The sequence below is a fragment of the Macrobrachium rosenbergii genome, chromosome 16 (genome assembly GCF_040412425.1).
Source record: "Macrobrachium rosenbergii isolate ZJJX-2024 chromosome 16, ASM4041242v1, whole genome shotgun sequence".
NCBI classification, from domain to species: domain Eukaryota; kingdom Metazoa; phylum Arthropoda; class Malacostraca; order Decapoda; family Palaemonidae; genus Macrobrachium; species Macrobrachium rosenbergii.
Window position 1 is genome coordinate 51,853,131 of NC_089756.1, and position 27,657 is coordinate 51,880,787.

Sequence of the window (27,657 nt, forward strand, 5' to 3'; positions counted from 1 at the left end):
GATGGATGGGTATTTGAAAATATGCATTCTTCAGATCTACTGTAAGCATGAAGTTGGACTCCCTGATGGCTGTGAGCACTGACCGTATCATTTCCATCATGAACTGAGTCTGGCATATGAAATGGTTCAAGGAAGAGAGATCTATGACCGGTCTCCATCCCCCATTGCTTTCTCCATGAGAAAGACTCGGCTGTAAAAGCCTGGGGACTGATCTGTCACGACTTCCACAGTGCCTTTTTTCAGCATCACTTCTACCTCTGCCTGAAGGGTAAGGTCCTTCAGTGAGCCAGGAACATAAATTCGGTGATGGACCGGATTCTTGGCGAGGGGTGGTCGGAACAAGGGAACTAGATGACCCTCCTGAAGGACATATACTACCCAGGCCTCAGCTCCATATAGCTGCCTTGTTGCCCAATGGCTCAACAGGCATCCCCCACACCAACGGCAGTATGTAGAGGGGAATGCCACCCTTAGTGTCCTCCTCTCTTCTTCTTGCCCTTGCCCCCTTTTCCAGACTGGAAAGAGGGTTGAAAGGAGTGTGACTGCACATCTTTCTTGGTGAGGGCAGAGGAAGGCTGGGTGTTCCCTGGGAACCCTTTGAAGCCTGGGACTTCTTAGGACCCTTAGAGGAAGCGCTAACCTGACCTGAGGGTCGGGCCACAGTGGCACACAAAGATCCGTAAGACTTAGCCACTGTCTGGTGGACAAGTCAGTCATTAGCCTCGACTCAACACTTGTCCACTGCAGCGTCTACCTACTCTCAAGGAAAGAGAGAGGCAGATCCTAGCCATGGTCCATTCCACAAAGCCAATGCCGATTCCAGGCCAACAAACTTGGATATCTGAGTCAAGATGGAATCCCTCCTCAATAACACCAAGTTCGCCCACGAGATTGTTGTGCTGACGAATCAGCCTAACGATCTCTGCAAGGTCCTCTGTATCTCAGGGGTGTCCAATTCCTGAGGGAGAGGACCCTCAGGTCCTTCCTGAACACGTTCCTCCCAATCTACTCTCTCTGCAGGAGGGAGAACCTTGGCAGAACCCCTAAATCCCTGCTCAAAAACTTGGCCATATGATCGGGTTGATCCAAGGCCTGAACCCAGAACATAAGCCTTTGCGGTAGGGCTGCGTTGGGGTGAAACATCCCAATCGCCGACCCTTCTGTCCTGTTCATGCCTCCTGGTATAACCCCAGGAGATTGAAGAAACAGGTGGAAGGGACCAAGCACTCTTCACTGTCCTATCGGAAGCCCAAGTCCTGGCAGGAGAGGAAGGCCGTGTGCAATCGCCAACCCACAGTGGCGATGGCTGCATGGTTCTAGGAGAGCAACCCCATGCATGTGAACATGGGGGGGGAGGGGCTCTCCCGAGGAGAGCGAACGGGCACACGCGAACATGCTCGGAAGCTATCGCCAGGTGAGCAGGCCTGATTGCGTGAATGCAAATGAGGGCTGACCCAGGGAGAGCGATCACGCACTCTTAGGTTGTCCTCTTGACGTCCAAGTCTTCTTCGGGGCCATGGCCTCCAGACACGACGACTGTGTGGGGAGCCTCCCCAAAGCTTCTCTAGGTACATGGACTCTCGGGTCAGTTGCACCTGTAAGGGATACTGGCCACGTACTTGTGAGAGCACTGGCAGGGGGTGAGGCAGCACCTGTATGCTTACCCACCTTCTCTCAAGTGTCTGAACCAGTCAGTGGAGATGACTCCAAGTACCAGCAGAGGTGACTCATGGTTCAGTTAAACCCCGAGTACCTGGGGTGATATGGTCTTCCTTGGAGGTCTGAGCACTCGGAGCTCCTGAATCATGCCTTGGACGTTCAACAGTTGCTTCCTCCACCCAAGTGTCTGAAGAGACACAAGTAGAGGTAGGCACTGTACTAGTTCTGGAAGCTGACTTCCCAGAACTAGTATTGGCAGTCACCAGTTATCGGTGGGGGTTCCATTCCCGACAGCATGACAATCACTGAAAATCGACAATAATAGCGCCGATCCCTGGTTATTGGCGGCAATAAGTGGGGATCAGCGCCAATAACTAGAGATTGGTGTCAAAAATCCGGTTATCGTCGTCACTAGACAAAACCGGATCACCGATAACCAGGGACTGTCTCTATCGAGTACACGGGTCCCCTGGGCAAGAGAAGCTACCTTGTTCCTCTGCCAGTAAGCTTTGGAAGAAACAGAGGAAGAGGCAGAAGCAGCTGATGAAGACGAGGAGGACGAAGTCTATACCTTCTGACCCTTCTTCTTCGACGACTTCTTTGACACCTTCTTCAGGATGGCGTGGAGGAGCTGATCCCCGATGGAGGGGAGATTGATTGATTAATTGATTTATAGATTTTAGGCATACATGCCAAGCACTGGGGCAACTATGGCCATTCAGTGCTTAAAATGAAACATTAACTTAGCTAAAATTCATTTAACACTATAAATTAGGATAAAAAATGTACCACAAAAATAGTCTTTAGTAAAAATTAAATAAATATATTTTCATGATAAAATTAAGTTTCATATATACTTAGCAAGTAATTACATAGCTATAGTTTCTAACTCACGCAGCAGCCTTTTTAAAAAATTCACGGTAGTGCTTCAATTGTTTTGTGTAGATGACTAGCCCTACCCACTATCAGGGAACACTGGAATCTACCTGGCAGACAACCTCAATTTGTTTGTGCCCTTATGTCCAGGAGAGGGGAGGGGAGGGAGGGCTCTGATTCTGTAATTACTTGGGAAGTACAGTATATATGAAAATTAATTTTATCATGACAATATCATTTTCATATAAGTAACTTACCAAGTAATTACATAGCTGAATCCCACTTTGAAAGGAGGTGGGATACATGGACATATTCTACTTCAAAACATTAAGGAATGGTAATGACTTTGAAATAGAAAGTTTGCCAGCACTGATACAATGCTTGTCGTTTCCTTACCTGGAAACAGAGCTACTGCAGGAGAATACTGCCTCTGGTTGGTGTTCATCTTAACTTGTAGTGGAGTGGCAGTTGAGCCATGGGTTGCCTCTACTTAAGTGGGAGCCTTGCAGCGGAGGATAGGCCTGATCGCTAGCAAAGCACATACAAGTGCCCTTGCCCTAGGCGCAGTACCAACATAAAAAAAAAAAAACAGACAACGATGTCACCTACACTGAAAAGACCACCCATCCACTAAGACTGGTGAGTACTCCAGGTACAGCGTACCCCCGGGCTCCCCAAAACTCGAAACCCTATGCCAAGACAAAAAGATAGTAGGAGAAAAAGTGCTTCCAATGATTCCTCCCCCAGTACCTTGCCAACAACCAATAATGGCCACAAGGTACTGCAACTTTCAAATAGTGCAATGTAAAGATAGATTTGCACTTCCAGTAGGTCGACTGAAGGATGGCAGTATGGGACATATTATGCCTGAAAGCAAGGGGGGTAGAGACTGCTCTGACATCATGAGCTTTCACTTTGAAAGTAGGCAAAATGTCCTCCTTAATCTGAGTGTGCCTCAGAAATTAAGTCCCTCCGGAAGAACGACAATGCATTCTTAGAGAGGACGAGATGGGTTCTTGACCGAACACCAAAGGTTACTGGATGGCCCTCTGATCTTCTCAGTCCTGCTCAGGTAATACCTCAAGGCTCTAACAGGACAAAGAACTCTCTTCTTCCTCAGAGCCAAGGATGTCCATTAGGTTCTTAATGGTAAAAGAACGGGGCCAGGGCTTGGACAGGTCCTCGTTCTTGGCTAAAAAGCCAAGGGTAAAGGTGCAAACTTCATCTCCTCAGGAAAACCCTGCCTTTTCATCAATGGCTTGGATCTCACTAACATGCTTACCAGTAGCCAAAGCCACAAGGAAGAGAGTCTTACCCACCCTCCAATCATCAAACATACCAAATTGCAGCCCTCTACCCTCAGGAGTTTTTATTTTATTGAAGGTTAAAGTCAGCCATAATCATGTGTCTGGCAACAACATAGGACAAGCCACCACAGGGCTGTGGCACATACAGCATTACAGTAAACCCCCATATTCGCGGATTTCTCTGTGAAACATATCTACCCATTACTTGCGGAAAATTCGCCCATTCGCGGTATTTTTCACTGAGAAATATTCACTAATATCACAATTTTTGAAAGTAAATTGTATTTTTCCTAACTATACAAACCTGAGGTCATTTACATTACGAATTACTTACGGCAAAGCTGGACATGGCCATTAAACTCTTGAAAAAGGTGGTTAGGCAGTAACTACCGCCAGGTAGGCAGGAATACCTGCCTGCCCAGATGTAAACATTCCAGTTTGCCTTTCAGTCCAGGTTCAGACTGAGGGGTGGCATGAGGTGGGCGTAATATGTAATGTAAAGGATCTCAGGTTTGTATAGTAGGAAAAATACAATTTACTTTTAAAAATTGTGATTTGTTCCGACACAATTTACAAACCATCGGTCCTTTACATTAAGAAGACCACTGGTTGGAGGGAGGAATCTGAGTGAGTCTCCTGAACTGACTGGAGTTTTGCACACCGGGGCTGCTACTCCTGGTCGAAGAGCAAGGAGGAGTACCGTGCCTCTGACATATTGATCGGAGTGTAGGAACTGCAAGATCAAATGTCAGATACTGGACCTTTTCGCATGAGTGAGGAAACGTAACTCATACAAAATAGGCTGGGAAAAATCTAGAGTCGGAGGCAGTAAGGAAAACGCGGGATAGCGTTTCCCTTATTGCCAGTCTCTCCTTCTTCCCCTTGCTAGAGGAAGGAGCAGAATTGCTTCTAAGATTCTAGAAGAAAAATAGAATGGGTGCTCGATGTGTACAGTGAACCCCCTGTATTAGCGGGAGATGCGTACCGCAACCCCCCGCGAATAGCTAAAATCTGCAAATACTTAAACGCCCTCTAAAAACACTTAAAACTGCCCATTTTGATAGTTTAAACACAAGAAAAACCATCTACAAATGCTTATACCTGAGTATTTTAATAGTTTTATCACAAAAAGTGCATTTATTCATGAAAATTATATGAAAATACAGTAATTAGTGAATATTTCTCAGTGAAAAATACCGCAAATGGGTGAATTTTTTGCGAATAATGTATAGATATGTTCCACATAGAAACCCGCGAATGCATGAGTCCGCGAATCGTGAGAACGCGAGTACGGGGGGTTTACTGTAGTCTTACCGCATCAGCTCCAGATCCAGCAAGTACTGATTCAAGTCCCATTCTCATCCCGAAGGAGGAGAATTAGGAGGATGGGGAAGGAGGAGGAAGAGAGGCCAGTCACTCTCGGTATCCTTCTCACTTCCAGAACCAACAACTTAGGCGAGATGCTACAAGGAAAAAAGGTTCCAAGGGCCTGTAGGCAATACCATAGGAAGACAAGTGTGGTCTATGAGACCACGTCTTGCTTCCAGACCAACAGAAACTTCTGGAATGCAAGGGATGGAACAAACCATAGGCTTCGTGAGCTCTTGGGTGGAAGGTACCAGTATCATCATCATCAGCTGCCGAGTACCTCCTTCGATCACTTCACGAAGCCAGGAGGAAGATGTGTCCTTGGACACTTCTTCCTTAGGAGAGAGTACTAGCAAAAATGTCAACGACATCCAGGTTAGGAATGTCGAGCCTTTTCAGAAGGTACCACAGCTCCCTAAAGGACAAAGTAATGAATGATCTAGATCATCGACACAAAGTCCAAGGAGGAGAGGAACAAGGACTCGAACCCGACAATAGATGCCGATGGATTCACAGTCCACCTACGACATCCAAGAAGGAGTCGAGGAATTGAACCCCTTCACCTGTTCTTCCATCTTCTACGCCAAGGCCGGAACAAGATGAGAGATGGCCCTAAGAGGGCACAGCTCTATCCAACAACTCTCGTAAGGGTGCGTGCAGTGCATGGGACAGGAACCCTAAACGAGAGTCACATGCCACCCTGGGAACAGTTCCCTGGGACAGCAAGACCAAAGAATCTTCTCATCCGTAGCTCAATCTTGACTGAGGAGAGGAAGGCTACTTCAGATAGAAGATTAGGTTGCAAGGGCCTACGTTCTTCACAAATGAAAGGGAGAGAAGCAACCCTCGGCAGAGAAGACTAGGAAGTCCAGACTTGAAGAGCGACTCTGACCCGAGAAGAAGTTCCGTCAACGACACCCACCAGTGAAGATGGCTCCAGTCCCTGGGAAAGTGTTGCAGAGGACTTCAAGAGATATCCAGCTATATCCATTGCCGCTCGGCGAGAAAGCCTATGCTTGCAAGGGGAGCTGGAAGGTCTCCCAGTCCTGAACACACAGGGATGTACTACCTGAAGAACCGCATCTTGTGTAGCTGCTACAGGAGGTTGGGTCAAGCAGAACTCTTCTCGATGCCTCGGCTATCAGGTCAGGCCAAAGGCGAAGTCTTCCAGCATTTGTCTGTAACTCGGGGTGAGCAATGCTTGTGAACCCCAAGCAAAACAGACAAATATGGAGGAAAAAACGTAGATATCAAATTTTTCCCAAAAAGACAGTATGGCTCACCGTAGCGGCCCCTGGGTCTGGTATGAAGAAGCGATAAAAACTACAGACTTGTACAGGGAGGCAACAGAAAGACGGTAGGGATTTCTCAATCAAGCAGTCTCTTCATGAATCTTCGTGAAGAAAAGAGTGAGCAGCACGTTCCGTCCCGATCACTCAAACCCGAGGCCATGCTTGCCTACCAATACATCCCCACAAATGCATCTGGCTAATTGAGCTGTTGAGTGCGCTACAGAACACATCTTCAAGACAAAACTTACAGGTGTGTGTCTATTCCTCAATCGGTGAATCCGTAAGAAGAAACACGATGTGAGGGGAATATGCAAGCATATTCGAAGGTTCCTTCAATCAAGCATTAGCCTAACTCTTTCCTCATACTTCAAAGAGGAAAGAAGGATGGAGGAATGGAAGCAAACCTCCATTCTCCACCATGGGGAAGCTTCTGCAATATGACAGGATACCAAGACAATTAGCTCTAGCCGGGATGGCATTTCCTGAATCAGGAGCAAGGGAGAGGAAGTGGGATGGAAGTTTGATGAAAAGAATTACCAAGACTTAAGGGAAATAAATACTTCTCCTGAAGGAATCCATTCCCAGGTCTCGGCAACGTCGCTGCCAGCTCCAGAGACTCGACAAGTATCATTTCATCCAGGCATAAGCAGTAGGAGAACTTCCTGGTCGATACTTCTTTCTCTCTTCCCTTCTTCCCTCCTCCCTTATGGAAAAGAGGGTGGAAAGAGACACAGTTATGCGCACTTTCCTGGAAGGGAAGAAAAGGGCTATATGTTCCGCAATCTTCCTCCGAAGCCTGGGACTTCTTAGGAGTTGACGGGGCTGGCTTGAACTCAAGGTCGAGCCGAGATGACTAAGACCCCAAGTAAAGGTTCAATCCTAAGGGTTGAGCCAACTCAGGACTTACAAAACCGGAGATCCAAATTGTGACAAAAAAATTCTTCTTAGCACCAGGACTGCCCACAGAACTGCAGTCAGCAAGACCCTCCAAGGCAAGAATTCGTACTCTGTCGAAGAAGGAAAGAAGCTTGGTGTCTCAACCTGAATGAACTCCTTGTCCGAAGAAAAGAATTCATCTGGTCGAAAACGCTCTCGGAAGCAAGGACTGCGGTGGCCTCAAAAACTCTCGGCCCCTTGGAAACTGCAAGGGTTGCGAGTGATGAAGATTATTCATTGGGGGAGCCACGGTCCTGTCCCGGGGATCCTCACCTTCATTCCAACAGTTCTCCGAAAAACAAGGGCGATTGCAACTTGAAGACAAAGACCCTCATTGCTTCCAAAGCGTGAAACTCCTGTACCTCTCTCCTTGGAGGGAGACCTTGACAGATCCCAAGATAACCTCCTCAGCTGCCTGGTTGTACTACGAGCCAATTGGGGGACTGACACCCAAAGCACACCAGGCAGCCGAACTCCGAAGACAAATTCGTCAGAGTTCTCTTTGTCCGTCATGTGCTTCTCGATACAACCAAGAGGAAAAGAGAACAGGTGAGGAGAAAGAGTACCCCAACCTGTCCTGCCAGTAAGACCAGCAGGAGAGGCAGACCGTGAGCGAAAATCAACCCAAGGAGACTACTGCCACACGGGGGAAGAAGAGCGCTTGTGCTGTGGCAAAGCACTTTCCTGGGAAGAGCGGAAAGTTCACTCGAACAGAGCCAAGAACCCAATTCGGAAAAAACCGAGTGGGGCCAAGACGAGCCGATCACGCGAACGCAATCCAGCTGGGTGGTATGCGGCGGACTGGGAGCCAGTCTCGCAAGAGTGACCAGGGGTTGGGCAAGGCGAGCGAGCCAGTCTCACAAGCATGACCAGGGGCCGAGCCGAGCTGAGCCGATCGTGTGAACACAATCGGAACTGGACAGGGCGGAACTCGTCTGCCGTGAACTAGAGGTAGTTTCCCGAACTCTAAACTCCTTCGAGGCTGAGGCCCCTCGAGAAAAGGTTCAAATGCAAATTTTGTGTCTGCAATCCTGCATGCTTGAACCCTAAGGCTCAAGACACAAGGATGAAACCCGGCCAAGCAACCGAAGCAGCTGGCGGGCTGTATCGAGACACCTAGTGCCTCGGCACCCAGACACCTGGTGTCTCGGCACCCAGACACCTGGGTGCTTTGGCACTTTCTCTCATCCTGTGCCTCTCGTCAGGATAGTGCTCGTGATTCGTACAATTTGAGCAACACACGAGACTCCCAAAAGTTGGGAGAGGCTGCTTTCAGTTTCCTAAGAAATCGAAAAGAGCCAGGCACAGAACTAGTCTTAGACGCAGACTTCCAAGACTGGCAACAAGGGCGCGGTCTCTAGAGGCCATGCTCTCACTGCCCCCGAAACACCAGACCCCACAGGAGAATGCGAATCGGCTCCCGCCCGAAGGCGGGAAGAGCCAACGAGAGAAACTTGTCTCCTGGAAGAGAGCTGTCCCTTAGAAGTCCCGCAGGACTCCCGAAGGAAATCTCTTCCCTGCTTCTTCTGGTGTTCGAACCAACAAGAACGAAACACCAAGCTGGGAACCCGACCGAGACTGGCAAGCACTCGGGGAGCACTTGTGGTGCTGGCAGGAAGAGCTGATACACCTGGGTGCCTAGGCCGTTTCTCTCGCACTGCTCCCGAACTGGGCCGGGGAGAGTACTCTCCAGACCAGATCAGGATACTCAATATTTCATAGAATCTCGAGCACTCGGAGTGGCTCGCGAACAAGCACCTGAAGCAGCCCCGTCTTAGAGGCGGAACCTCTAGAACTGGGAACGGGATCGCAAACCAAGGTCTGCACGCCCACGGCTCCCAAAACACAAAACCCAGGGGTGTGCGAATCGGTTTCCTAACCCAAAGGTCGGGAAGAGCCAATGAGAGATCCACTGCCTACTTGGAAGGAGGCAGTCCCTAGATGTCCAAGGGCATCAAGGGAAAAAGTAGCCTTCCTCTCCTTCAGCTGAAGGAGGTCTGTCCAATTCCCGGGACTCCCTTGGACCTCGGGAGAGGAAGGGAAGAGGCGGCAGAAGACAAAATTGAAGATAAGATGAAGAAGACGTTGGCTACTTCCACAGGGCGACTTCCTTCACCTTCACTCCAACATCTACAGGATGGTGGACACGAAACATCGTAACCTCCAGGGCAGTCAGGCAGGAACACAACGGAAGCGGCCCCAGGCACGACCACCAGGAGAAGCCGCAGGCATGATCAGGACAGCCGATGCAGGAGCTACGGAAGCGGTTCAGAAGGCAGGAGCTACTGCAACGGCCAGGAACATCACACGAAAGTCACCAGCAGCAACAAGAACCATCAGGATGGCTGCGGCAGGAGACCAGGAAGAGCCGCCCAGAGATTGTCGTAGAGTTAACAGGAGCATAACACAGGAAACAGCAGGAGCAGATGAACCACAGATACGCCAGAGCCAGTGCCACAGCATACATGAAGGCCAGCAATGACAGCGATTGATCCACACTGGTGGGAATAGAGTCGGAATGATCCCGACGTGGAACTAGTCATCCAACCAGGTACTGTGGTCGATCCTGAAGCAACACTGAATGAATGTCAGGACTCCTTCATGCAAGATATCCCCTGAGATATCCAGCCAACTAATGCTGTGCCTGCGATGCTCCCTGTCAACCTGAAAGAAAAAGCAAAGATGATTAGAGAGGGAGGCTCCTCTCGCTACAAGGGGAACTGCCCTACGCAGTGAGAGGAGGCCCCTAGAAGAGGTCGCCCGACGGGCACCCCCCCCTCGTGGTCTTCGCCCAACAAGTGAGTGAAGAGGGCAAAGGAGAGAGCTCTCTACCACAGGAGAGGCAAGGAAGAACCTACAGGGAGAGAGAAGGACGGAGGGGAGGCCACCAAGGGCGTCGTGGAAGCGGAACTTACTGACGATGCCCGCAATCTCCCCCTCCCCCCGCAACTCTCTAAGCCCAGGCGGCGAAAACAACACTCAGCACAAGTAGGAAGGAAATAGTCATGCCCATAAAATCTCGAGCACTCGGAGCGTCTCACAAATGAGCCCCTGAAGCAGCCCCCGTCTTAAGAGGCGGGAGCCCAAGAAGGGAAGTGAACTCTTACGTCCTCATCAATGTAGGGGAGCGAGGATATTACATCCCAATCTAATATCTCTGATTGTACAGTGGAACGTCTTCAGTATCTAAATAAAGGGCTACTGGAAGAGAAGCATTACCACTCGGTTACGCCCCTCTAAATACACCCTTGGCCGTCAAACCCTAGACACAGCGCAGGGGAACGACGGCTTTTGCAAGGTTATCACAAATCATGGGTTTGTATTTATATCAAACACACGCAATATATACACAAAAATACAGGAAGATCCCACCAGGATAAAGAAGAGCTTAATGACAGTTAGGCAGAGAGATCCGAAACCACGTCTGCAATGCGTGACGGTCGAAAGCAAACTGGAATGCATACATCCAGGCGAGTATTCCTGCCCACCTGGCAGTAGTTACTGCTTAACCACCTTGTTCAAGAGTTTAACGGCCGTGTCCAGCTTCGCCGTAAGTAATTCCTAATGTAAAGGACTGACGGTTTGTATATCATGTTGGTACAATACTGTACAGTATTTTCATATCATTTTCATGACTAAATGCACTTTTTGTGATAAAACTATTAAAATACTCAGGTATGAGCACTTTTAGAGGTTTTTTTATGTTTATCAAAATAGGCAGTTCTAAGTGTTTTTAGAGGGGTTTTAAGTATTCGTGGATTTTAGCTATTCATGGGGGGGGGACAGTATGCATCCCCCAAGAATACGGGGGGTTTACTGCATACAAAGACCACCGAAAGATTGATCTATTTTCGGTGGCCTTGATTATATGCTGTACAGAAAACTCGATTGCGCTTAAGAAACTTTGGTGCATTTTTTACTTGTTTAAAAGTAGTCCAAGCTTCCCACCTAGCTTCTATTTAAAGATAACTCATTCTAATTTCTGTTAATGGGCCAAAGGTACTCAAAGTAGTAGAGATGGTTTCATAGTCACATCTGACTGGTAGATCCACAATATGAAATACTCTCAAATCTTTCACATTCATTGATTTGATATTACTGCACTGTGTCAATTTATTCTTGGAGAAGTCATTTCCCTAATCTTTTGCAGAGCCAAGTATAGGGGTTGGCTTATGGCTATAAGGTGGAGGATCAACTGGTGGATCAGGAGGAACAGGGGGAATATGAGAAGTACCTGGAGGGTTAGTTACTAATTCACAATCCATTTTTCCTTTAGTTGTAGTCATACTCACAGAATTAGATGATTGGGAGTGCATGGAAGATACTATGGCCTCCCAATGCCTTGGGAGGAAATGGAAAAGTCCCCATAGGACCAGAAATGCCCAGACTTTGGTCATTTGCACATGCAGGGCCTGGGAACTGAACTAAGAACTCTGATAAGCCGGCATATTTTGTGCTCTTGAGTTTTATCCCATTCAGAATGGGGCCGGCATTGTCACCCTGCATGTGCACTGGAAGAGGATGGAGTCAGCAACCCACCATATCCCCTACATTCCATATCCACCAGCCATCAAGCTTTTGTCCCTCGGAATGAGTAGGGACCTTGCAGTATATCCCATCACTCAGCTGGTTTCAAAGAAGCACCGAGTTACTAGAACCTCTCTGAAAAGCAAGAGAGAAGACTTGGAAGTGTAGATTAAGGTAGGCAATAAAGAAGGAGAGGGTTAGGTGAGTCCACTAAGTTAGTAGATCACCTATCTATTACCTACCCTAAATCAGGGCATCACGTTAAAGGTACAACCATTTTCATAATCAATGCCATTCCCCAGTTGGCAATGAAAGAAGAGGGAAACAGGAAAATTTACAGATGGAGAAGTGAAAGGGATACAGTTCCCAACATTTAGTTGAACCCACAGTCAAGACAGTAGGCACCACAATGCATTCAATCTCAGTAGCGGATTCCCATGCCCCTCACCTCTACAAGGGGTTGGGATCAGAGGTCGATGGAGCGGTGAGCAGAAGCAGCAACACCAGAAGGATGGTCTACCGCATGGTAGGCAATAGAAGGGGCATGAGGTGACATCTTGCCCACTACAGCAGGAGTCGTCAAAAAAGGGGCATGAGTAGTCACACCGGTAGACAACAAGGCCATGGCAGACATTGTAACAGTGATGTGGTCACTGTTACAGCTGAGTGAGTCACAAGGGGCATCACAGGAGCATGGGAAGCCCTCAGGTGACTCAACAAGCCCTGCACTGAGGGAACACCCAGGGTGCCCAGAGAGTGCCAAGTCTCCCGGAGTTCCTCATTCTCCTCCATTCCTGAAAAGCAAGTTGGGTTAGGGTTGGCACTCCTGAAAAGCAAGTTAGGTTACAGTTGGCAGTCTCTTTTCGCTCCAAAGGGGATTCCTGGTCACCAACCCCCCAACGCCAACTTCCGCCTGATGAAGAAAGCGAAGACGATGAAGGGGAGATCACTCCTGTAGGAGTGACTGCAACATGAGGGAGTTTCACAGGAGGAAAGAACAAGAAGGATCGGCAGCCAATGGTGTCATCAGGGGCGTTTACCACCAGACAACACCTTGGAAGCCTTCTTCTTTATTTCCTCCTCTGCGAGAACTTCACCCATTGCACGGGGGACTAGTCACTGCACTCTTCACACATTGAATCAGGGTTACAGTCATACTCTCTGCAACTTGTGCAGAGGACATGAGAGTCAAAAACCAAGGTTGAGCAGTAACGATTACAGGGTCTAGAGGCAGTACCAGGGCAGACACACTGGGTACTACCCTTCCGCTAACCAGGCTTATAACATTATTCATGGGTTTGCATAATTTCAATACACAATCACAAAAATATATAATCCACAAACAATCAACAATCTCACTGGGAATGAAGAAAACCAACTGAAACGGCAGGCAGGGCAGAGAGTACAAGAATAGCTCTTCATAGCACAACGGCCGAAAGCAAAGTGAATGCTTACCGTCCGGGTGGGCGGACTCCCACCAATCGGACGGTAGTTAACTACCTAACCACCTTGTTTAAAAGTTAAATGGCCGTTTCCAGCTGCGCTGAAGCATATTCTTTAAGTGAAGCCTGATGGTTTGTATATTGTGTAGGAACAACAAATGGTCTGGCAGTGTCAAAGGGGGAATGTCCCCACCAAGAACTTTGGCAGATACTTCTCAGAATAGTAAACACTGGGGATCCACCTAAATGGAGGGTAAAATGATCCACAACAATGCCTTTCACTCCTCAATAACAATATTTTCCCTGCTAAAGAAAATGGAGGATTCAAAACAAAAGCACATTTCTAACTCATCAGTCAGTATAAGAGCAGAAAGATGTCCACAACTGATGGTGGCCAAGATAAAATGCTTGATAATAGTGGATGAGTGAGGGGTATTCCCAAGTCACTCCCCTTAACCACCAATTGACTAACTTGTCACCAACTTTCAATGACTGATTCCAGCTCATGCAAAGGAACTTCTACATGAAAGGCAATGGTTAGCATACAGTATTAACAAAATAAACAGTAAATTAAAGCTATTCCTTTTCTACAAACCACATTTATTAGGTATAAAACATCACAAAAAATTCTGATCATATACCATACACTCCAAGCTGTAAGTACTAGAAAAATGTAAGAAAAGCGACCATCCAAAATTTAAAGGAATATAACCAATAAGTGATAACTTAATTAGCTAGAGAATGTGTTATAGTATTATAGTAATTAGTGTTTGCAAACATTTAAAAAATCCAGCAACATTATGATATAGGTAATCAAGAAAACACTTCTTGTGTAACAGTTACCTTATCCTCCAAATCTTCTGGGAACTGAATATCAGAAATAAGCTCCTCAGAAGCAACAGGCTCTTCTTCCTCGAACAGATCCTTGCTGCTGGCACTCTCATTAAGGGCTAAAATGACAGCAGATGCATTTTCAGCGATGGATTCAGTAGTCTGAGCTTCAAGTATGGCTTCAATGAGTTTACTTGTCTGAAAAGTAATACATTACTTATTAGTGTACTATTAAATTACTGTATTTAAATTTTTTGAAGTGTATCAAAACAGAAACATTAAAAAACACTAAAACACAGGAAAATATCTTCATAATAAAATTAAGTTTCATATATACTTAACAAGTAATTACATAGCTATAGTTTCTAACTTGCATGGCAGCCTTTTAAAAATTGCAGTAGCACTTCTACTGTTTTCGTGTAGGTGACTAGCCCCCCCCACTATCGGGAAACAACAGGAACAACCAAGCAGAAGAGCTCAATTCGTTTGTGCCTTAATGTCCATAAGAGGGGAGGAGGGCAGGCTCCGATTCTGTAATTACTTGATAAGTATACATGAAAGTGTTTTCATAATAAAATTAAGTTTCATATGTACTATCAGCGATCCGGTTTTACAGAGCTTGTCTAACGACGAAAATCGGCAAATTTCGCCACCGAAAATCGCCAATTTCCACTTATCGGCACCAATAATTGGGTACTGGCGCTGATACATATCTAACAGAGGCACCATTAACTGAAAATTGTCAATTTTTGGTGCAGATAAGTGCCAAAAATTGCCGATTTTCAGTTATTATCACAGCATCAGAACGGAACCCCCACTGGATAACCAGGGACTGTCTGTACTTACCAAGTAATTACATAGCTATAATTTCAACACGGGCAGCAGCTTAAATTTTAAAAATCACAGTAGCGCTTATATTGTTTTCGTGTAGGTGACTAGCCCCGCCCACTATCGGGGAACAATAGGAACAACACAGCTGAAGAATTCAATTTGTTTGTGCCCTTACATCCATGTCCATGAAAGGGGAGGAGGGAGGGTTCCAATTCTGTAATTACTAAAGTATATATGAAGCTTAATTTTATTATGAAAATAACACTTCCATATAAGTACAGTAATTTACCAAGTAACTACAAAGCTGAATCCCACACTGACAGGAAGTGGGATACATGGACATATTCTACTCCAAAACATTAAAAAATTGCTAGCATTGATACAACGCTTGTTGTTTCCTTACCCGGTAAGAGAGCTACTGCAGGTAGATACTGCCTCTGGATGGGGCTCATCTTAACCTGTAGTGGCGTGGCGGTATAGCTATGGGGCGCCTCTACTTAGGTGGGAGCTTTGCAGCGAAGGATATGTCCGATGGCTAGCAAAGCATATATAAGTGCCCTTATAAAACAACCAAACGCTGTCATCTACACTGAAATAAAAAAAACCACCATCCATCCACTAAAACTAGCAGGCATTCCAGGTACATGGTACCTCCAGGCTCCCCCAAGACTCGACACCCTATGTCAAGGCGAAGAGATAGAGAAGAAAAAGAATGCTTCCTATGCTTTGAGCCCCAATACCATGCCAGCCACTGATAACTGACTCAAGGTACTGTAATTTCTGAACACTGTTTCCACTTCTCTTAAATAGTGCGACACGAAGATCAACTTACACTTCCAATAAGTTGACTGCAAAATGGAAGAGAGGGACAAATTATGTCTGAAAGCTAACGAAGTAGCGAATGCTCTGATCTCATGGGCTTTCACCTTAAAAGAAGGCAAGATGTCCTCTCGAATCCGAGAATGTGCCTTGGTAATAAGGTCCCTTAAGAAGAACGACAATGCATTCTTAGAAAGGGGTCAGGAAGGATTCTTCAGAGAGCACCAGAGGTTGCTGGATGGTCCTCTGATCTCGGTCCTGTCCAGGTAATACCTTAAGGCCCTAACGGGGCAAAGGGTTCTTTCTTCTTCTGGACCATGGCTCTCCATCAAATTCTTAATAGCAAAAGAACGAGGCCAGAGCTTGGATGGTACCTCATTCTTGGCCAGGAAACCGAGAGTAAAAGAGGAGACTGTGCCTCCTTGAGAGAATCCTATCCTTTTATTGATGGCCTGAAGTTCATTGACATGCTTAGCAGTAGCCAAAGCGACAAGGAAAAGTGTCATTCGAGTTAGATCCCTTAGTGACATGGAGCGAAGGGGTTCGAAAGAAAGGCTAGTTAGCGACTTCAGAACCATGTCAAGATTCCAGGAGACAGGCGATCTTCCTTTGTTTGGAAGTGTCGAGAGACTTGATGAGGTCACTAGGATCCTGGTTCAATGACAGATCCAGACCTCTGTATTTAAAAATGGAACTCAACATGGCCCTGTATCCTCTAATAGTAGAGGAAGACAAACCTGTAGAGAACCTCAGATAGAACAGAAAAATCACAATTTTTGAAAGTAAATTGTATTTTTTCTAACTATACAAATCTGAGGTCCTTTACATTAGGAATTACTTTCAGCGTAGGCTGGAAATGGCCATTAAACTCTTGAAAAAGATGGTTAGGCAGTAACTACCGCTAGGTAGGTGGGAATACCCGCCTGCCCAGATGTAAACATTCCAGTTTGCCTTTCGGTCCAGGTCCAGATTGAGGGGTGGCATGAGGTGTGCATTATATGTAATGTAAAGGACCTCAGGTTTGTATACAATGAACCCCCCGTATTCGCGGGGGATGCGTACCACAGCCCCTGCGAATAGCTAAAATCCACGAATACTTAAAACCCCTCTAAAAACACTTAGAACTGCCCATTTTGATAGTGTAAACACAAGAAAAACCCTGTAAAAATGCTTACACCTGAGTATTTTAATAGTTTTATCACAAAAAGTGCATTTATTCATGAAAATTATATGAAAATACAGCAATTAGTGAATATTTCTCAGTGAAAAATACCGCAAATGGGTGACTTTTCCACGAATAATGGGTAGATATGTTCTACAGAGAAACCCACGAATGTGTGAGTCCGCAAATTGTGAGAACGCGAATACGGGGATTTACTGTAGTTAGGAAAAATACAATTTACTTTCAAAAATTGTGATTTGTTCTGACACGATATACAAACCGTTGGTCCTTTAAATTAGGAAGACTCACTGTTTGGAGGGAGGAATCTGAGTGAGTCTCCTGAACTGACTGGAGTTCTGCACACCTGGGCTACTCCTCCTGGTCGAAAAAGCGAGGAAGAGTATCCGAGCCTCTGACATATTGACTGGAGTGTAGGAACTTCACCATCAAATGTCAGATACTGGACCTTTTCGCATGACTGAGAAAACGTGACTCATACAAAATAGGCTGGAAGAATCTTAAGAGTCGGAGGCAGAAAGGAAAAGCTGAGATAGGGTTTCCCTTATTGCCAGACTCTCCTTCTTCCCCTTGCTAGAGAAAGGAGTGGAATTGCTTCTATGATTCTAGGAGAAAAATAGAACGGGTGCTCGATGTGTAGTCTTACCGCATCAGCGCCAGCTCCAGCACGTGTTGGTTCGAGTCCTATTCTCATCCTGAAGGAGGAGAAGTAGAAGGACGGGGAAGGAGGAGGAAGAGAGGCCAGTCACTCTCGGTATCCTTCTCACTTCCAGAGCCAACACCCTAGGCGAGATGCTACTCGTCCTCTTGAAGGAGCCGGGTAAGAAAACACAACTTGTTGAGCAGCCACCACAGGGCCAAGGAAAAGAGGTTTCAAGGGCCTGTGGGCAAGACCATAGGAAGACAGAGTGTGGTCTATGAGACCACGTCTTGCTTCCAGCCCGACAGAAACTTCTGGAATGCGAGAGATGGACCAAGCCATCGGCTTCGTGAGCTCTCGGGTGGAACGTACTGGTATCGTCGTCGTCGGCTGCCGAGTGCTTCCTTCAATCGCTTCATGAAGTCAGGAGGAAGATGTGTCCTTAGACACTTCTTCCTTGGGAGAGAGAGTACCAGCAAAAATGACGACGACATCCATGTTAGGAGTGTCGAGCCTTTTCTGAAAGTACCACAGCTCCCTAAAGGACAAAGTAACAAATGATCTGGATAATCGATACAAAGTCCAAGGAGGAGGAGAACGAGGACGACTCGAACCTGACAATACATGCCGAAGGATTCGGAGTCCACCTACGACATCCAAGAAGGAGTCGAGGTGATCCCCTTCACCTGTTCTTCCATCTTCTACACCAAGGCCGGAGCAAGATGAGAGATGGTCCTACGAGGGCACAACTCTATCCGACAACTCTCGTAAGGGCGCGTGCAGAATGGGACAGGAACCCTAAATGAGAGTCACATGCCACCCGGGGAACAGTTCCCTGGGACAGCAAGACCGAAGAAGCTTCTCATCTGTAGTTAAATCTTGACTGAGGAGAAGAAGGCTACTTCAGATAGAACACTAGGTCGCAAGGGCCTACGTTCTTCACAAATGAAAGGGAGAGAAGCAACCCTCAGCAGAGAAGACGAGGAAGTCCAGACTTGAAGAGCAACTCTGACCCAAGAAGGAGTTCCGCAACGACACCCACCAGCGAAGACGGCTCCAATCCCTGAGAGTGTTGCAGAGGACTTCCAGAGATATCCAGCTATAGCTGCTGCAGCTCGGTGAGAAAGCCTATCCTTGCAAGGGAAGCTGGAAGGTCTCCCAGTCCCAAACACACTGGGATGTACTGCCCGAAGAACCGCTTCTTGTGTAGCTGGTACAGGAGGTTGGATCAAGCAGTACTCTTCTCGATGCCTCGGCTATCAGGTCGGGCGAGAGATGAAGTCTTCCGGCATTTGTCTGTAACTCGGGGTGAGCAATGCTTGAGAACCCCTAGCGAAACAAACAAATACAGAGGGAAAAATGTAGATATCAATTTTCCCAAAAAGACAGCATGCCTCGCCATAGTGGCCCCTGGGTCTGGTATGAAGGAGAGAGGAAAAAAAAAACTACTTTGTGCAGGGAGGCAACAGAAAGACGGTAGGGATTTGTCAGTCGAGCAATCTCTTCGTGAATCTTTGAGTGAGCAGCACAGTCTGTCCCGATCACTCAAACCTGAGGACGAGCTCGCCTGCCAATACATCCCCACTGGGGATGCATCTGGCTATTGAGATGTCGAGTGCACTATAGAACACTCGAGTACCTGCAAATGTCGACAGATGAAACAGGAGGAAAAAACGATTCCCGCTTGTTTGTTGACAAATGCCACTACAGGCAGTCCCCGGTTTACGACGGGGGTTCTGTTTTTACGCCGCGTCGTAAACCGAAAATTTGTCGAAAATCGTCAAAAATCCTAAGAAAAGCTTACTTGTAATGCTTTAGTTGTACTGAAAATGATGTAAACTGCATTTTTATTGAGTTTTTCATAAAAAAAAAACCTCCAAATTTTTATTATTCTGCCGTTTTGGAGCTATATTTCTTCCATCAGATCGGTGTACGACGCGTCGTAACCCCGGAACATGCATCGTAAACCCGGAAATAATTTCTGATGAATATATTTGAAAAGCATCATAACCTCAGAACGTCGTAAGCCGGACCCATCGTAAACCGGGGACTGCCTGCACTGTGGTTTATTGTTCAACGAACCAGCGAGTATCACAAAACTCATCCTGAATTCTCAGAAGGCCAGAAGGCTGCCTTGAGCCCAGGATGGTGATGAGAAGGTACTAATCGTCTCGGTCACACACCTTCAAGACAAAGTCTTACAGGTGTGCGCCTATTCCTCGATCAGTGAATCCATAAGTAGACACATGATGTGAGGGGAATATGCAAGAATACTCGAAGGTTCCTTCATCAAGCATTAGCCTGACTCTTTCCTCATACTTTGAAGAGAAAAGAAGGATGGGGGAATGGAAGTAGACTTCCATTCTGCACCATGGGGAAGCTTCTGCAAGATGACAGGATACTGAGACAATTAGCTCTAGCCAGGCTGGCATTTCCTGAATCAGGAGCATGGGAGAGGAAGCGGGATGAAAAGAATTGCCGAGACTTGATAAGTATCATTTCATCCAGGAATCTGCAGAACTTCTTCCCGGCCGATACTTATTTCTCTCTTCCCTTCTCCCCTCCTCCCTTATGGGATAGAGGGTGGAAAGAGACAGTTTTGCACACTTTCCCAGAGGGGTAGGAGAGGCTATGTTCCACAATTTTCTATCGAAGCCTGGGACTTCTTAGGAGTTGAGGGGGCCTGGCTTGAACTCAATGTCGAGTCGAGATGACTAAGACCCCAAGGTCTTGGCCATTGTCCAAAGGACAAGGCAGTGCCATGGTACAAACCTTGATTACCGAGGTATCTGGCAAATCTCTGCAAGAGAAAGGCAGAACCAAGTAAGGTTCGTTCCTAAGGGTCGAGCCAACTCGGGACTTACGAAACCGAAGATCCGAATTGGTACAAAGTCCTTCTTCTTAGCACCAGAATTGCCCACAGAACTGCAGTCGGCCAGACCTCCGAGGCAAGAAGAATTCATATTCTGTCAAGGCAGGGGAGAAGCTTGGTGTCTCAACCTGAATGAACTCCTTCTCCGAAGAAAAGAGTTCATCTGGTCGAGAACGCTCTCGGAAGCAAGGACTGCGCCGGCCCCAAACACTCTCGGCCCCTCGGGAACTGCAAGGTTGCGAGTGATGAAGATTATTCATTGGGGGAGTCGCAGTCCCATCCCGGGGATCCTCGCGCTGAAGAATCAGCACGAACTTCTCCAAAAAAGGAGGGTGATTGCAACTTGAAGATGAAGACCCTCGCTGCTTCCGAAGCATGAAACTCCAATACCTCTCCCCTTGGAGGGAGCCTTGACAGATCCCATGAAATCCTCCTTGGCTACCTGGTTGTACTTCGAGACAATCGGGGGACCGAAACCCAAAGCACGCCAGGAAGCCGAACTCCGAAGAGCTCTCTCTGTCCGTCTCGCACCTCTCGGAACAACCAAGAGGAAAGAGAACAGGTGAGGAGAAAGAGTATACCTACCTGTCCTGCCAGTAAGACCAGCAGGAGAGGTGGACCATGAACGATAATCAACTGAAGGAGATTACTGCTACATAGGGACGAAGAGCACTTGTGCCGTGGCAAAGCGCTTTCCTGGGAAGAGCAACAAGTTCACTCGAACAGAGCCGAGAACTTGATTTAGTAAAAACCGAGTGGGGCCGAGCCGAGCCGCACTGAGCCGCGCCGATCACACGAACGCGATCCAGACTGGAAGGTATGCAGTGGACTGGAGGCAGGCGGGGGAGCCGAGCCGAGCCAAGCCAGTCTCGTAAGCACGACCAGGGGCCGAGCTGATCGGGCGAACACAATCGGAACAGGACAGGCCAGAACTCGTCTGTCATGAACTATTGCTAGTTTCCCGAACTCTAAACTCCTTCGAGGCCGAGGCCCCTCGAGAAGAAGGTTCAAAGGGGAATTCTGTCTATTATCCTGCATGCTTGAACCCTAAGGTTCAAGACACAAGTATGAAACCCGGCCGAGCAACCGAAGCAGCTGGTGGGCAGTATCAAGACACCTGGCATCTCGGCACCCAGACACCTGGTGTCTCGGCATCCAGACACCTTGGCACTGTCTCTCATCCTGTGCCTCTCATCAGGAGAGCGCTCATGATTCATAGAATTCAAGCTACCCACGAGACTCCCAAAAATCGGGAGCGACTGCTTTCAGTTTCCTAAGATATCGAAAAGAGCCAGGCACAGAACTAGCCTTAGACGCAGACTTCCAAGACTGGCAACAAGGGCGTGGCCCATAATCTCAGCAAGCTGCTGTTTGATGGGCACCAAGGATGAATCGTCTTGTTCTACAGTGGGCACTTGATGCCCAGTAGCTGAAGACTGATGCTGAAGAGTTGCACCAGGCACTCGGAGGTGGGCGCTCAGGAGCTGGCGTTGGGTGCTCGTGAGGAGATGGGTGCTTGGACGAAGACCACAGGCACCTGAGAGGGATCATTGGGTGCTTGGGAACCAAATACTAGCATCCAACAGCAGGATGCTCAGGAGAGAAATACTCCGGACTGTCCCATGCGGTGCAGGAAGGTTAAGGGCTGTGACCCAGCTCCTTAAATCGCTTACTGGGTAGCGGAGAAGAGCGGCCAGCATCCTCTGCATGCCTCTCAAGAGGACGAGACGAATCTAGAAAGCGCTTGCGACGTTTCCAGTCCGGGCTGCAGTCCTGAGAGTCCGACAGCAACTGGTGCACGTCCAAGACGCCTTTCCAGCAGCTCTGTCTGTCAAAACCTGGGATATGCCCCTGACTGAGGGGGCAACTACCCATAGGCAAACCCCACCAGCCTCCCTTGGACTTCCAGTATGTCTTCTCCCAAGTTCAGGGGAGCAGGACGGGGACCTTTGTCTAGGAGAACCGGCGGGACAAGCAGCCACCTCCTCCACTTGCACTACACTATCACTACTCACCTTCTCTTGAAAAACTTTGACCATCAGGACATTTAAGACGGCCCTAACTCCGCCACAATGTTCACTACCAGGCTAATTTTCTGATCAAACCTGGTTTCAAGGTTGGCAATGGCATCGGGGTCGCAGGCATGGGAGCAAGGCATGGGAATGTGGTACAATAGTAGGAGGACTGGTAATAGGAGAAAAGGCAGGTATCAGGGAGGAAGGAATAGCAAGGCTATCTACAGACCTAGGTTTAGGAGTAAAATCTAAGCTCCCTAGGAGTAAAATCTAAGCTAAGTAAAGCTCTACTTTCAGCTCTAGAAGCTCCCTTTCTCTTCCTATCTCTTTCAAGCTTATCAAGGTGAGTTTTAAGAACCTTCCACTTCCTACCATCCCAATCCTTACACTCAAGTTTTCTCCCCGTTACACTCTTGTCCCCTACAATTATGACAAAAGGTATGGGAATCATAATATGATTTATTAAGTCTTGTCTTACAACCTTCACTACAGTAGTGAATACTGGATGAACTAGAATCAGCCATATAGAAGAAAAAAGGGACCTAGAAATCTGACTGAAAGCTAACAAAGCTTGAAGGCTACTCAAAAAGCGATAATACTTCACTGAATTTCAGGAAAACAACCAAAACACCCAATGAAAAAGCTGCTGCATACACCCAATGTTCAGTCGTGAACCAGCAGAAACAAATTGAGCTGTTCTGCTTGGTTGTTCCTATTGTTCCCTGATAGTGTTCGGGGCTAGTCACCTTCACAAAAATAACAGAAGCTCTACCGCGATTTTTAAAAGGTTGCCACGTGAGTTAGAAACTATAGCTATGTAATTACTTGGCAAGTTACTTATATGAAATTGTATTTTCAACTCTAGAACCCTACTATGGTTTAAGGTAAAAATTTACAGATATCTCTGTAGCAGCGGGCTAAATTTTCAATAGACTTTAGTAGCCTATGTTTTTTATTTTATGTTAAACATATTAACCCTTACATGCCGGGCTGAATGTACATCAAAAATAGTACCTCTAGCCCGGGCAAACTTTAAGGTCAGCCATTAAAAAAAAAGAGGATAATATGTAAACACACACAGTATAAAAAAATTCTAAAAAACTTTCTGTATATACCTTCCACAGGAAATTGAAAGTGAATATTTCCAACCCAATGCAGGGCCTCTTTTTCATGACACCCATAAAAATATGCTAATTTTAGCTAGTTATAAATGTCCTCTCTAATAATTATTTTTATCTTATTTTGTTAAATTACAATTAAAGCTCACATAATGTCACAACATAATTAAGATCAGCTAAAATCCCTGATTATATTTATGATAAAATATTTACGAAACGTACTGGGATGGCGAGATGTACAATAGTACCTTTTAGTGAGTTATAAATGTTCTTTCTAATATTTTTTTTGTACTTTGCAAAATCACAATTACAGCTGACATACTATCATAAAACATAAGAACTAAAACCAACAGCAATCCCTGATATATTTATGGGTAAGTATATACAAGATAAGTATATACAAGATGTACTGGGAAAGGGAGATGTAGTACATTCCCCGTGAAATCTCAAGTCAAATTAATTTCCTTGTATCTTGATCTAAGATGTGTGTTGCCAAAAGTGTTTCCACATAGTCATTTATGGACCATTTAAGTGATAGGAACATTTTCAAGCAAAATTCATTCAAATACTACGGCGCAAATAACAGTAACCTAATCATATGAGCTGAACCAGAGAGTTTAAGATGCAATTATTGTGGATCGAAAGAGCCCTGTCATCCTTTAAGGGTTAGCCTAAGGAGGCATGCAAACAATGCAAATATCTTGGTTTAATCTTGCTTCAATACAACAATCAATAGCCTATTGGGGTTTTTATGCTGGGCTCTTAAAGCTTCTTAATATTCTAAATAGGAAAATCACACTAAAATCTATTGCAAATTTACTGTTACCAAGGTATTTGCTTCGGTTATTTTTCGTTAGACTCCAGCCACCTTCTACATTAAAATTTATATTTTTCTTGAATAAAAGACATAAAAACTACAAACTTCTTCTCTATGCATTATCTTCGGAAATGATTAATAACAGAGAAAAAAAATACTAAACTTACATATTTTTGCAAGTTTTTTCTAAGTCCATTGTTTATGTTTTCACTGTTAAGATGGGTAGCTCTTGTTAACGCTGATGTTTGTTTTTTCCTCCTGATAAATGCACATTGTGACAATTTTCGCCTTCCTTGCAATGACTCACCCACTAAACAAGATTCTTCAATTAGAATACAGTACCTGTAGTAAAGCATTACTATTGGCACCTGCTTTTTGCTGGACTTCAGTTGGTGTGTTTTACAATGCTGAATGCGACAACCCGTTTAGCATGCGTTCCCCTCAGTTGTTCCTTATCTGTGCTGACCTACTGATCCCAATTTTGAATCTTCCATCAGAATTCAGATATTTTTATACAGTACTTTTCTTTCGTGTTTCCAAAGGATGTCGTTTGGAAAAAGCCAGTTCAGACTGAAAACCAAGTTAGTGTAGTCATGGCTCCCAATTGTGACGGTTGTGTTGTAACTGATATATGGGCTATTAGGGCGTTTAAGAAAAATTTAATCTGTACAATTTTTCAGAGATCAAGGTCGTTCTTCCAAAGAAGGTGAAGTGTCCCAAGTGTGGCAAGGATTGTGTTCTACGTTCACCCTGGTGGTGTTGCTGAAACATCAGACTCGAGCAGTAGTAAGGTATGAAACAAAATCTAGTTTAGAAGTGTCATTTTTTAATGCATTGACTAATTGCTAATGTCCTGTGACCCCTGTAAATATTCAAGTGCAAGATGGTAACCAAGCGGGACCTCGTCTTGCCATATATACGTGCCTGCGACAATCTTTAAAAAATGCAAATAGTGAGTGAACACCGTTTTATCTTAATACTTCGAGACTACCCATTTTCTTTGCATACATATAGAGTAGGGGCAAACTATACATTTCGCGAGATATCATCATCAGAGCACAACTAAACAACAAAAAAACTACCAGAAAATTTGGTTTTCCATGCAAAAACGGCTGGCTGGAGTCTTCCGAAAAATTACCTTTGCTTCTTTCGTTTATGATTTAACATTCCTTCCCTTCGAGCAGGTACTAGGCTAAACATGGCACTCATGGGAACAATTGTAGTATTATAGTAAACATGTACCAAAAACTCCAATATTGAGAACTGATGTTTGCCTATGTAAAATAAAAAACAGAACCAGTTGAGAATGATGGCTGACCAATTGATTTACAGTTACTAAAACTGGTGCCACAACAACAAGGGAATTTAATGCCATTAGAATGATGGACACAGATTCTGCCAGTGAAATAACCTAAACTCTTCTAAAAGGCCATGTCCTGACATAACCAAGCCTTACCTTCCTAATGTGACTTAGGGAGCTGTATTCTAACCTGGCCAGAGGGCTCCCCACCATCCCCCAAGCTACTACACTGAACATCAGAATCATGTACTAAACTTCCTCTCGGAGGTGGTGTGAGAGTCTGCTCCCTTCGTTCTGAAAACTACCCCAACCCCAAAAAACTATTCGGCAGAACTAAACAATAGCTCTGCATAGGTATTACTTTGGAAACTGATTTTTCCTGAAGTATTTTGGTTGCTTATAAAGTGTAGTGTCAATTACCCGGGGGTCTAAGGGGCTCTCTGACCCCCCCCCACCCCGGGCTATGTAACACAGCCTGCTAGGTTGGGTTTGGTTACGTTAGGAGGTTAGTATAGTACCTTTTATAATAGGCTTCCTTAGCAATCCCTCCTTAAACATATGGCTCTCTATTGACTTGCGCATGCACAGAACCATTCCATAACAACATGGCAGTCCGGTCTTTCTCCCAAATAATTGACCGACAATAAACACCACCACCTCCTTCATCAGCAACACTAGCCTAAAAGTATAGGCTACGAAAAATCACTTTCCAAGATAACAATCCGTGCGGAGCTGCTATATAGTTCTACCACTAATAATACTAGGCCTAGATTACTACCTATGGCCCTAAGATAAGTAGTGCTAACTTACAATAGGCCTATCCTACTGCCAGTCAAAATAGGCCTAGGCCTGAGATTGAAGCCCTTACCAAAGTTAATGGGCCATGGTGGCCTGAGTAGAAGTGTATATAAGTAGCCTACATAAGTTAAATAATAGAAGTATGGCCGATGTGGTTAGTTTTTTTAAGAAAGAAAATCCCCTTAGACACTACGGTTTCGGGGTTAGCCTAGGTCAGCCTACCTTCAGCCTTCTTCCCGTGTCACTTGTATATTGAGCCCCGATGCTTTTGGCTATTTTCAGCAATTCGCCATACTTCTTCGCTTGTAGATCTTGCTCTGTGAACATTTCTGTATCCATTATTAAGGATAAAAACTGTATATGTCGACGGAAATAATACGAACGTCAACGCCGCAGTTTGTAAACAAAAATACAAAATTTAAAGACACTGGCGGCACTCAGGATAAATGTGATTGGTCAACGCTACGAACGAGGGCTTGTCTCTGATTGGTTGTTTTTGTCCAGAGTGGATTCTTCTTCTTTTATTATTTTGAATAAATTAATCTTAAATATTCTGGCCTTCTTGTATCACGTGCTTCCACTTGATTGATACACTATCATAAACACACTAACAACTACACCATTTGATCAGATTTTCTTTTTATTTCAAGACTGAATAACCATTCATAACGTGGGAACCTGTGTGACTTTCTCAAGCTGATAACACTAGAATGCAGTACATTTATGAGATTTATGATAAAACTGGCAACGAAAGGGAATATGCTTATTTGATGAAAATCTCATGATTTAGACAACTAGTCTTAATCATTTTACTTATTTTGTTCCGACTCTGTGTAAGGTGTTTCTTTCCTCTTTCCATTAATATACCACCAATCCCCTATTGCACAACAGCTTCATTTTAAACACATCCATGATTGATTGACTGATTATGAAATTTAGGTCTTTAAGACCAAGCGCCGGAACGCACCAGGACTATTCAGCGCCGTAATGAAGGTGAAATATTTAAATTAATGATACGATTGATGAAAA

General features: G+C 45.7%; 1 protein-coding gene across 1 annotated transcript in view; it reads right to left on the minus strand.

Moving 5' to 3' along the window:
- Window positions 1-27,281, minus strand: part of LOC136847435 (nucleolar and spindle-associated protein 1-like) — a 108,065-nt gene extending 80,784 nt beyond the window's left edge. Inside the window, exons 1-2 of the mRNA XM_067119125.1 lie at window positions 26,851-27,281; window positions 14,251-14,436 (exon numbers count right to left, since the gene is read on the minus strand). Coding sequence (XP_066975226.1) covers window positions 14,251-14,436; window positions 26,851-26,967 — 303 coding nt within the window. The 5' untranslated portion in view covers window positions 26,968-27,281. The remainder of the gene's footprint in view (window positions 1-14,250; window positions 14,437-26,850) is intronic.
- Between the last annotated feature and the right edge of the window lie 376 nt (window positions 27,282-27,657).